Source organism: Notothenia rossii, assembly GCF_949606895.1.
Source record: "Notothenia rossii genome assembly, chromosome: 10".
NCBI lineage: Eukaryota > Metazoa > Chordata > Actinopteri > Perciformes > Nototheniidae > Notothenia > Notothenia rossii.
This window is the reverse complement of record NC_136908.1, coordinates 13,629,277-13,641,090: the sequence shown is the minus strand read 5'-3', so window position 1 is coordinate 13,641,090 and position 11,814 is coordinate 13,629,277. Positions and strand designations below refer to the sequence as shown.

The 11,814-nt window shown below is 38.6% G+C and overlaps 1 protein-coding gene across 3 annotated transcripts; it reads right to left on the bottom strand.

Moving 5' to 3' along the window:
• Positions 1–203: 203 nt before the first annotated feature.
• LOC307022310 (uncharacterized protein) lies at positions 204–11,551 on the bottom strand. Of its 3 annotated transcripts, none has more exons than XM_079655046.1 (12): positions 11,395–11,549; positions 9,747–9,793; positions 9,588–9,665; positions 8,996–9,138; positions 8,787–8,909; positions 8,639–8,696; positions 8,203–8,484; positions 7,103–7,239; positions 6,886–7,002; positions 5,865–5,922; positions 2,835–2,900; positions 204–2,735 (listed from the first exon to the last, which is right to left on the bottom strand). In XM_079655046.1, the coding sequence occupies exons 2-12, from the start codon at positions 9,769–9,771 to the stop codon at positions 1,507–1,509; spliced, it is 2,316 nt and encodes a 771-aa protein (XP_079511172.1). In that variant the 5' UTR covers positions 9,772–9,793; positions 11,395–11,549; the 3' UTR covers positions 204–1,506. The 3 variants fall into 3 exon arrangements, with proteins under 3 accessions (XP_079511172.1, XP_079511171.1, XP_079511173.1); XM_079655047.1 differs by having other exon boundaries at positions 2,322–2,522; positions 2,635–2,735; positions 8,639–8,909; positions 11,395–11,551; XM_079655045.1 differs by having other exon boundaries at positions 8,639–8,909; positions 11,395–11,550.
• Between the last annotated feature and the right edge of the window lie 263 nt (positions 11,552–11,814).

Sequence of the window (11,814 nt, the reverse complement as noted above, 5' to 3'; positions counted from 1 at the left end):
TATGTACCATACTGAGCATTACAAAAAAACACTATCATATCAACTATGTTTATCTTATTCTATTTAAATGTATATAGACTTCTGATTTACTTGATCAGTTATAACAATAGCAGCAATATTTAGCTTATTTATTTTTATTTGACATGTATATAGTTAATTATTCGGAATTAAACTCTAAAATGAAGAACTACAGTAAAAAAAGGTTTTAGTAAGCATTTATTTTGAATAGAACATAATTGTTACACCGGTTCCAACCTAGAACACCATTGTCGACATACTATCTTTAGTGGTTCACAAAACAGGCAAAAAGAGGTCTTTCAAAAACAGAGTAAATACATGTTGGCACAAACCTTAAGTAGGTCTTCACTTTAATTGTAAATGTAATACTTATTTGGAGTTATCTAGGCACATTTTGAACATAACATACAAAGTCAAATTGTTTTTTGTTTTTGTTTTTTTTAAACTGAGCTTTAGTCTGATTTGAACCTTTATAACTTATCAGCGGTTGTTCTGAACCAGTGGAATTTATAAATCAACAAAAAACTTTTCTATAACCAGATGATACAACAAATACACTTTTACTTATAACACCAACAGTGTCAAAGGAAATCATATGTCACTATCTAGGCACATTTCAGCGCAATGGTCCACAATCAGATTTGGTTTTAGATGAAAGAATAGAAGAAATTCTGTTTTAAATGTAAAGAAAAAAGATTGTCATTTGAAATAACTTTTGTAGATAAGATAGTTGGAAAAAATATGAAAGCACAACAACAATGCTAACTTTTAGCCAGCTCCTGGACCATAAGGATGATTTGTTTTTTGTACATTGCATAAGCATTTAAGTGTTGATTTTTTATTAAGGCGAACTAGCTAGCTCTTGTCAACCCTACCTTTTTTCAGTTCGTGGATCTTTAAAAAAAAAATGTTTTTATTAAATTGAGCTTTAGTCTGATTTGAACCTTTATAACTTATCAGCAGTTGCTCTGAACCAATACAATTTATAAATCACCGAAAAACTTTTCTGTAACCAGATGATACAACAAATACACTTTTACTTATAACTCCTATAGTGTCAAAGGAAATATGTCACTATCTAGGCACATTTCAGCGCAATGGTCCACAATCAGATTTGTTTTAGATTTTGATTAAAGAATAGAAGAAATTCTGTTTAATGACTCGTTTGATCCAAACATTTCCAAGAAAAATAAAAATAAAATGTGGTCATTTTACATAACATTCAAAATGAAAAGGCATAACATCCATCCATTAGGGGATTCCCATTTCGGACAGAGACTAGGGAAAACATTTTAAGAAGAAAGAAAAATGCCACAGCACCAATAGAACCTAAGCCGGTGCATCTGAGTGCATTTTCATTAGATGGTGCTAGAAAAATGTCTCCTTCAATAAAAACGTGGTGTCAGTGGGGATTTACCAAATTTGCATAGTCAAAAATTGGAAATGCTAACATACATGAAGTTGTTTTATCTGTACTTCCTGAAATCGTCAAATCAAACCAGCTGCTCTATAATTAACCGCAGACTGGGCTCCATAAGACCACTGGACTTGCTGAGGTGGCATGTAAGCATTTGACTGAGACCCCCCCCATCCAACACCATCTCCACCGCTGTTTTGATGAGGTAAGTGTTGGTAAGGGTTTGTCCAAGGTCCAGCATTGTAGTTGGGGAAAGACTGCATCCCATAGCCTGCTTGGATGCCTTGATGGGCCGTAGGTTGTGTCGCATCATTTTGTGAAGCTGTCTTGACATGACCAACGGAAAACTCCATGTACGTTTGCACTTGTCTCGGTTCAAACTGTGCTCCAGGCACTGGTGCATTACTGCCATTTTGTGCATGGGGATCTCCTAAGTGAGGATGCATTTGGACCCTAGCAGCATCTGTATGAGCAGCCGTATCACTAGGCCAACAGTGCTGTCCCGCATTGCCTATCTGAAGACTTTGATGATTTTGTGCCATGTACTGAGTTGGCGGTTGTTGCTGGTAATAATGTTGAGTAGCATCAAAGCTAACCTCTTGGCATCTCTCAATTCTTGGGCCAACTGCACTTTGTGGAGTTGGATTGTACCACTGCTCGGTGGGACCCGCCTCATATCTGTAGGCCGAGTTATGGGAAGGCCAGTCCTGAGTGTGGGACACAGCAGGCGTCGACCAATCAATCTCAGTCTGTTGGCCTTCATTTGGCCACTTTTCGTAAACCCTCTTATTTGATTTTACGTGAGAACCTTGCTGTGTGTTGTAATTATTTCCGCCATAAACCTTTTGATATGTTGTTCTGGTTATATCTTTTGAAGGGTTAAAGTATTCATTGCCATTATAATGTCCATCCATCTGTTGATACGGAGTCATTGTGACGTTTCTTTCTGGTTCCATGAATGGACCAGCCTGTCCTTCTCCACTGTGGCGATCTTGCTGATGTTGAACGGATTGTTCAGCTGGGTTTATTGCAAATGATTCAGTGTCATAGTCCACCTCACGATCCTCTGAGTGGAACTCTGGTGACTCTGGAAGATCCGAGTCCGGTGAATGGGGGAATGCAGAGGGCACATTAAGGCTGTCCATGATGAACGGACTCCTCTTCAGCAGCAGAGAACCTTTGTTTAGAGGCAGGCTTACCTTAAACACAGGATTTGTCACTCCCCTCATTTTCCTCTTAGCGCTCCTACTCTTTGGCCATTGCGACAGCACCACGGCACATTTCTCTGGCATGCCTTGATCTGAAGGGTTGTTCACACATCACAAAACAAGTGTAAATTCACTCAATGAGCAACAGGAAATTACATAACAAGTAAAATGTTGCTTCAATAGACACACACCTTTATTGGCTCTTTTCGGCTTTTGGATGTCTGGATGCTTCCTTCCATTACTCATCATCTTTACACCTGGAAAAGAGTAAAACAATACAGGGGATATACAAACATATGTACACAAGAATCTGCACTACAAATCCAATGGGTAAAAGAAAAGGCAAATAGTTGATTAAATGCAGGTAAATAAACACTTGTTGGACACTGGTAAAAGTTAAGGCTGAATGAACATTAACAGAATAACAAGAATAAAGAAGGAAAATAGTTTATGAACTACTCTCCATATCCTTTTACAAATGTTGCTGAAAGGAGTTATGATGTCATCCTTGCCTTTTTAGTAATGCACATTCATTTCAACACTACAGTGGGTCTTAGGTCCCAGTGTCCTGTTATAGCTCGCACCATGTCAGGTCATTCTCTTGTCAACAAAAAGCTAGGGCTGTTGGTCTACAGCTGCATAAGAGATAAGAGTTGTGACTGTTCTTTTGTCTTTGGCGCGCAAGGTCACAAGCAGTCTCAGAGTAAAAAAAAAAAAAAAGAAGAGATTACGGCCGTTTTATTTAAATCCGAGGAGCCTCCAACCCAATCGATCTGATCCTGTGTATGTTTAAAGAGCAACTTGCAGGGTTTTTTTTTTATAGATTTATGCTTGACCTTGCCTGAAAATTACAATTAAAAAAGTTAATGCAGGATTTGATATGTTTTACAAGACATAAGGGCAGGAATTCAGAGGGAAAGGAGCCGTTTTGAGCTCTGCTACTAAAAACTGCTTTTTTTAAAACGTCAAACGCGTCATATTACGTCACATGGGGGAGCAACTTTCTCATTGCATTTCACCATTTTTAAATCATGGTGAGCTGGAGTTTGTGCAGGTTGCACAAACTCCAGCCTGTCAGGACATCGAGTCCACAGTTTCCCTCACAGGAAAAGGAACGGAGCTAGCTTTTTGTTCCTGGGTGCGTTGTGCGAGGTGCATCCACCTCCCTGCAGCACATACTCTCCACAGCAGAAGCCCATCAAACAAAACGTTTATCAGGAAACCGTATTTTTTTTCTTTCCCTCCCGTTATTTCTTCTAATCCTTGGCTGCTCCTGGGGCCGTATTCACAAAGGATCTTAGGGCTAAAAGTAGCTCCTAACTGGCGAATTTAGGAGAAACTCCAAAACACAATGGGCGTGTCAGTCTTAAATTTAGGACTCCTAATTTTATTCACTAAGAGCAATTCACAAAGTATTTTAGGCCTAAAAGTAGCACCTAAGTTTAGGAGAGCTTAAAACTCCTTGAGAGGACTCCTAACTCAGTAAGACCTATTCACAAAGAATCTGAAAATGGCTGCGAGACGAAATGTTTTGGAGACAATGGAAGACTGTGAATTGATCAAGAGATATAGGCTAAATCGTGAGGGTATCAAACTTGTTGTGGAATTAGTCCGGGATGCAATAACATCCCCGACTAACAGGAATAACCCAATTAGTCCGGAAATAAAATGTTTGGCAACACTACGATATTTAGCAACAGGGAAAATGCAACTTTGCAATGCCAACGATTTAGGAATATCGCAACCATCAGTCAGCTGTGCCATAAACCAAACCATCAACGCGCTCTCTAGACCACATATCATCCAACAGTTTATCCGGTTTCCTTTGGACAATCAACAACTACACAGGATCAAAGCCAACTTCATGGCAATTGCAGGTATGCCCGGTGCAGTCGGTGCTATTGACGGGACGCACATAAAAATAATTGCGCCATCAAAAGATGAGGACGTGTTCGTCAATAGAAAGGAAAGTACATTCCATCAACACGCAGATTGTTTTCATTCATCATGATAGGGGGACTTGAACGGCGGTATGGGCTGTTATCGAAAGTGTTTAAGTGCTGGAAATATGCTCATTATATAATAGTTTGCGGGGTGCTTTTAATTGCCTCCTTGATTTAATGCAATTTACTTAGTTTTATTGTTTGCTCTCTCTTTAACGTGCATATACAACATCATTATCGTGGTCTGCACAAACTTGTCATCATGCGTGTATTCTGCTAACTGCACTGTCCATAAATATTTGATAGGAATACATTTCTAGCCTAGGCTATTTCCTTGTTTTTCGGTGATTTAGTGGGCTCGTTTGTGGGATGTTGCGGATGAGTTTCACCGAGACCGCCTGCTCTGAACAACCAATCACCGTACTGACCGCTTCTAAACTCATGCACGAGAATCGACGTAATCCATAGCAACGGCGCGTCACTCTTAGTGATTTATCCTTAGTATGAGTAGGTCTCAGCGGCTTTGTGAATAACTTTTAAGAAAAAACTCCTACGTAAAATCGGTAAGATAAAAATGCTTTGTGAATACGGCCCCTGGTCTCTTGGACGCCTAGCAGGCTCATAATTATAATCATATGCATTCGAATATATATTTTCAACCTCTTCTGTGTCAAAACTAGCATTGTGATCCATGTTTATTCATACGTTAGACCGGCCGCTCTCCCCCATGTTACGTCACACGCGGGAGGTCACGTCCGGAGGCTTTTTTTTATGCGGAAGTAAAAATGTCTTACAAAAACGATGCCAGATGTCACTGTAGTGTATATTTCTGTATATCTTTTTGAAAATCTAGTGTATACGTCATTTTCCTACACATTTATTCACTGGTGTGTCTAACCTGCAAGTTGCTCTTTAATATCCCTAGGGAAAGGCTGTGCTCCAGAATTGATAGGTATTCACTTATATGGCTCACCCTGTTTTCCTTGTACAAGTTTTAATAAACTTCAAGTGAAGCTCCAGCTGGTTTCCACTCTGCTCACTAAGGGTTATCTTCCGCAAGGGCTGAAAGGTTCTACTTTTTATCTCATCTCATGAAGAACTGAGGCTTGGGGGTCACCTTGGTTTCATGGGGATTACTGCATGCATTCTTTTTTCTTTTTTTAAAGTCAGGAGGAAGTTGAGTTTTCAAACTAGAAGAACGCCACACGTTTTAAAGAAATGAATCTGAGGTGAATAGTTTAAGGGCAAAAAAGAGGATGGACATGCATCTGTACTTACACCAGTGGTAACTTTTGCCAGTCAGTTGAATACCGAGTGATTCTGGTGTCTTGATCACCTGGGAAAAATCACATGTTTAAACATTTCGATGGAAAATGAGTACAAGTGAACTCTAAACCTTTATCGTAAATAAATGAACAAATAGGTTAGCATTAGGGGTGCACCGAATGGGAAATTCTTGGCCGAAACCGATACCGAAAATAGGAAACAGTTGGCCGAAAACCGAATGCCGAAAGGCCGAAAATGATTAATAGAAATATATAGATATATAAATATATATATATATATATATAATGTATACATTTTTTACCAATGTTGTTCAGCTACCTGATTATGGAAAAAGACATGATTATGGCAACATTTAACTTAAATAATAATCACTATTATGGGTCCATAAAACATTTATTCAGCACTTTTGAATGCATACAGTACATTAATTCCAAGTCAAGTGCATTTTATTTTCTCTGTAGGATAACTACAACAAAGTGCATTCAGAACAAAGACAAGGAGCTTTAAAACTACATAAACATCTAGGCCAGTAGGTCTACAACAAAATAGTGTAAATAAAGACTGTAACAGCCAGGCCTTCAACAACAACAAATGCACCTATAACTTTGGTAACCTAACGTGTTGTTGTGATGACGTAATCAAAACGCGGCGACAAGCACGGCGCGCGACCATGCTGGCTCACAGCCAACATTTCTGCCGCTGATTGCGATTTGTAAAAATGTGTTGAGCTGACATTTCTCGAGGGGGTGTAACTGCAAAGACTTTCACCACTTCGGGATTACTCCACCACTTGAAATTAAAAAAAAACGGAAAAATATGCGGAGTATGATCAACGTAACCCTGTTCTCTGACATTCGGTGATATTTTTTCGGTGCTAAACCCTTTCGGCCGAAAGGGCCTTTTTAACCATTTTTGGCCGATAGTTTTCGGTGGCCGAATATTCGGTGCATCCCTAGTTAGCATTCCCAAGGCAGGATAATCTGTAAATACAGTAAAAGAAAATATACACTACCTTCATCTCCCCTCTGCCCTCTTCTTTCTCCACCTCCATGGCCAGTGATACGAGAAGCTGATAGTCGTCATTAATATCTGCCAGAATAACCTCAACCTGCTCAGGATGAGTTTCCATCTACACAAAACAAAAGTTTTACTTAGCATTTTCTATACAGCCTTTGGATGTAGTATTCATGCTCTTGTTCATTTCAATCACTGTTCCACAACAAACATACCAAGTAGTTGATGAGATGGGAAGTTCTGGTTAGGTGATCAATTATGTCATTCTCGTTGGCTCTGATGCGGCAGCAGTGACATAAGAAACAGTATGTACGGCCATCTTCACCTCTGCATTCAACAACGCGGAGAAGACCTGTGGCAAACACATGGAAGCAGCTTCTGTTAAAGCAGGAGTTTGACATTTTGGAAATGTAACTGATTTGCTTTCTTGCAACAAGATAGATAACATCATTACCTATCTCAGGACTTATTAGTAGTAATAGAGGTGAAGTCCCGCCCATCTACTTCCGACCCATGGGACCTTATTTCGGAAAAATTATGTATTGAAGTCAATGGGGAGAGAAAGATTCTCTTTCGATCCCATTTGAATTGTGCCACGATTTACACAAATGATGTTTGTCAATCTTAAAAAATAATTTCCATGTCAAAAAAGTCACAGTTTGTCGTAAAACTGTTGAAATATCAGACTATGGAAAATACGCAACTAGAAAGACTACAAATCCCAGAGTCCCGGTCCCGCATGCTGTCTCTTACGGAACTGACTAACTCCCCTTTTGTGTGTGCACATTTCTCAACATTCCCAGACTTGTAATGATTTTCACCTCTTTTAATACTTTTCGCCTCATTCTGAAAGAAAGAAGTGAAATGTGCCAACGTGACAGCCGTCTTGATGTGTGGTGCGGGACGGGAGATGTAGTTCATTGAGCGGTTTCACACAAAAAAAAGTGTTACTTCACAGTTTTACGACACTTTTTTTTTTGTTGTACTTGCAACATTATCCTTTAAAAATTGACAAACATCGTATGTGTAATTCGTGGCACAATTCAAACGGGATCGAAAAATAATCTTTCTCTCCCCATTGACTTCAATACATACTTTTTCCGAAATAAGGTCCCATGGAGGTCCCCCGGAAAGGGAGGGACTTCGCCTCTCTATGTAGCTACAGACAGCAATGTGTATTTATGGATGCCGTCTTTGCATGTATAGCCAAGTTTAAAGAATAACATGAGCTTGAAACATGGCTTGTGAATATGCTAGTAAATTGTATTTAGACGAGCTACAATAGGAAGACCTTTATATATATTTGTGTTCTCACCAATAAGAGGCTCGGTTCCCGTGTAGCCATCCAGAGAGCTGCTGCGGTTCTCTGATGGCAGGGAGGGTTCAGGTGAACTGTTCTCTAAACGCCGTGTGGACTTGATTACATCTATTGTTAAATTTGTCTCTGGCACTTCGGAGATCTGTCCTTGTCGGTTTTTGGAAAGTAATACAATCCTCTGAGATTGGGGGGAATCTTGCTCCGGCTGCGGAGATGTGCTCTCTGAAAGGTTTTCAGTTTCACCCTGCTGGTCTCTCAAGATAGTTATCAGAGTTACTGCTGTGGTGTTAAAAAGAAAAAAGAGACTGATGTGGAGTAAAACAAATCAAATAAAAGTGGGACATGCATATATAGAAAAAAAAAGACACATAATAGACAAATGAGAAGAGGTGGAATTGAAGAGGGTTTGAGACTTGTGTTACAACTCACTGACCGTCATTCTCGCTGTTTGTTGCTATCCTCTGGTATACAGCATCTTCGAGCTCTAACCACTTTATATGAATGTACACACAAAGATGTGAGGGCTCATATCCAAACATGCATCTGTTTGCATCCACAACGTACACAGTTAAACAACATACCTGGACGTCTCCGGGCCCTTCCTTCTCCTCAAGTGTCTTGGCCATCTCCATGAGTGGCCAGGCCAGCTTAGACAGGTCAGACTTCTCCTTCCATGCAGACACTAAGTGGGGGTGCCAGGCTTTCTGTGAAACATAACAACACTGAATTACCTAAGATCCAAGTCAGCACATAAAACTCTTATCGTGACTTCTTCTACAGTACTACTTACAATGTAGTTGTATCTGTGGAGACTTCCCATGATGTGGTTTCGCATGTCAGCTTTATTAAGTTGACACACACATACCTCACACAGGAACAATATTTCTTTGTTGTGTGTACCGGCCTTCACACATTCTATAATACTGCCCAGGCCTGAATATACATGAAGTGACAAGTTATTTCAATACAGGCTGTACCAAATATACCGAAACTTCATTAATAACGTTGGTTTTAAAATACTTAATTAAAAATGCTATTGCTGAGCAGCGTTTTTTTGCTCTTCTATTTATTCGTATTAATGGTATTTCTGCATAGTTACAGATAAATATTATTATTTTAACATCAATGCAGTGAAACATGTTTTGCTCTCCTGCTTGCTGCAAACACACGGGACTCATGTGACTGACAAGCTATATTCATTAAAGCAATTTTATTTAGCAAAAAAGACTAACTCCTTAACTCCAACAAATCTATTTTTCGGATCAAGGATTTCCTTTTTCTTAGGGATATGATGCTGTAAAATGTGATTACAGACACAACAAGAGGAAAACATTTGCAACAGCCCAACAGGATACACAACATAAGAATTTTTTTCTACAGACCGATGATGGGTTGTAATCTGCTCTTGTTGTTCAGATAAACCTTCAGAGAATCCAACAGCTGGCTTTTGGTAGAAACACCTACAAACAGAGAATGCATCAAAAACACTTAATAACGGGAAAATAGTGTAGGCATGGCAGACCTATCAAAGAAAGACATACCTTTTTGTGCTTCAACCGGCTGCATGCTGCCCTTGTAGAATCACCACCTGCATACAGTTAAGGTTGGAGATTACAGTTATTACTTATAATTTGCCTTTGTTTGTGCCTGAACTGTTTCAGTTATTAAAAAAGTAAATTAGGGTCAGCCATGATCCATGTAGAGGAAAATGTATTTTAATGTCATGTAAAGTTTCCGTTATCCTCACCAAGTTTACAAACCTTCACTCTACATGGTGAAACAAAGTATTAGGGTCCGGTTATATTTGTTTCAAGGAAAATGTGCAATACCCTGTGCCTTTACATAGTGAATTAACACAATTACAACTAATTCTTCAAGTCATTTTTGACATATTTCGTTTTGTGTACATGTCTAATCCAAAAACAGTATATGTCATATCCTGCTTGTATCTGAATTTTAGATTTGTTATGCTAATAAAATGACCATAGAAAATAATAAACTGTGCCTTTTTACAAACTAGCCACAAGATGGCGCGCAACATCAACACATTGTTCAAACAGGATTATGACTTTTCAAAAGTTTGAAATAAAATGTAAACGTTTTTAATTATAAAGAAATAAACTAAATCATGTAACTGTTATTCAACGATGTAATTATGGTAGCCTTCTGCAAATAATGAATGCCAACGTTCAATAAGTGTGTAGTCCATTTACAGAGGTATGTAGACACTTCAACGTGAATCATAGCAGCAGGAAATGGGGTTACACAAGACACAGGAAGTATTGTACTGCTGTCACTCTGATAAACTGATAGATCAACAGGAAGAACTATTCCGTCTTTACTTCAGTAATAGAACCAATACATTCATGATTTTATACTCCATTACAATTAAACTCCTGCATTCAAAACCGTACTTAAGTATTATCAGTACAATCTACTTCATGTGTGATTTACTATATGACATCATTAGATAATGTTTACAGCATTCTACTCAAAGTATTGACTTTTGTAATATTTCGTATAATTTTACAATTTTGTACCATAAACTGTTAATCCACACATTTATTTTTTAGAAATGCATTACATTTCTGAAAAGTACCTAAAAGTTAAAGTTGAATCAAAAGTATTTGTTTTTAAAAGTACAGTACTTGAGTAAATGTACTTTTTCCACCACGGCTAAGCAGGCTGTTTAGCAGGGACAACTTAAAAAGCTTCGTTCGTTATTTTTGGTGTTGTTATTTTACACTACAGTTTCATAAAAGAAGAGTGGTAAGTTGTACATAAGAAGAATATTGACCAGTTAGGTAATGACACTCATGTGAAACTTCTAGCTAATTACAGCTAACTTACGTTTCCCCGTAGAGTTAAATAAAATACTTAACGGCTGTTCACTACCGTTAACCGTTGTCAATTAACGTAAACTCACGTTACACGTGTTTTAAGAATAAGTTAGTAAACATGTGTGTTATCAATAAAACGTATTAACGACGTAACTTGACTAAACGTAAGGTCAGAAATATTGATGTTTGTTCACCCTACAGATTAAAAATAAACAAACATTTCTGTTATCTGAGCAACCAAACAACTAACAAGCTAAAGTCCGACGTCCCATCGAAACAATACAACTGAAACTTACTTGTTAACAGGATTAAGTGAAAGACGCTGACTTCCTACTGTAGGTTCACTTACCGCTAGAAAGTTAGTATCGGTCTCTCTTGTAGATCTAGAATCCACAATTAAGCGACATAGTGGTTAACGTTGGGGATCACATCCACCGTTTGTCAGGTTTATCTTTAGGTTGTACCGATTCAAGACTGCGAGAATGACGTCTCTACGTTGGCCAATCAAATCAACACCTTCAGCCTTGTGTGTGTGTGTGTGTGTGTGTGCGCGTGCGTGTGTGTGTGTGTGTGTGTGCGTGTACGTGTGTGTGCGTGCGTGCGTGCGTGCGTGCGTCTTTCTTTACGGTTACAATAATGTTAGGGTGTGGCCTATTAGGAATTTTGTTGTGATAGTTAAGGTCAGTTTGACAGTGATCGAAGTAGAAGTTACTCAGATATTAGTTTAGAATAACTTTGTTAATAAGAAGCAGCCTAATCCTTTAACATT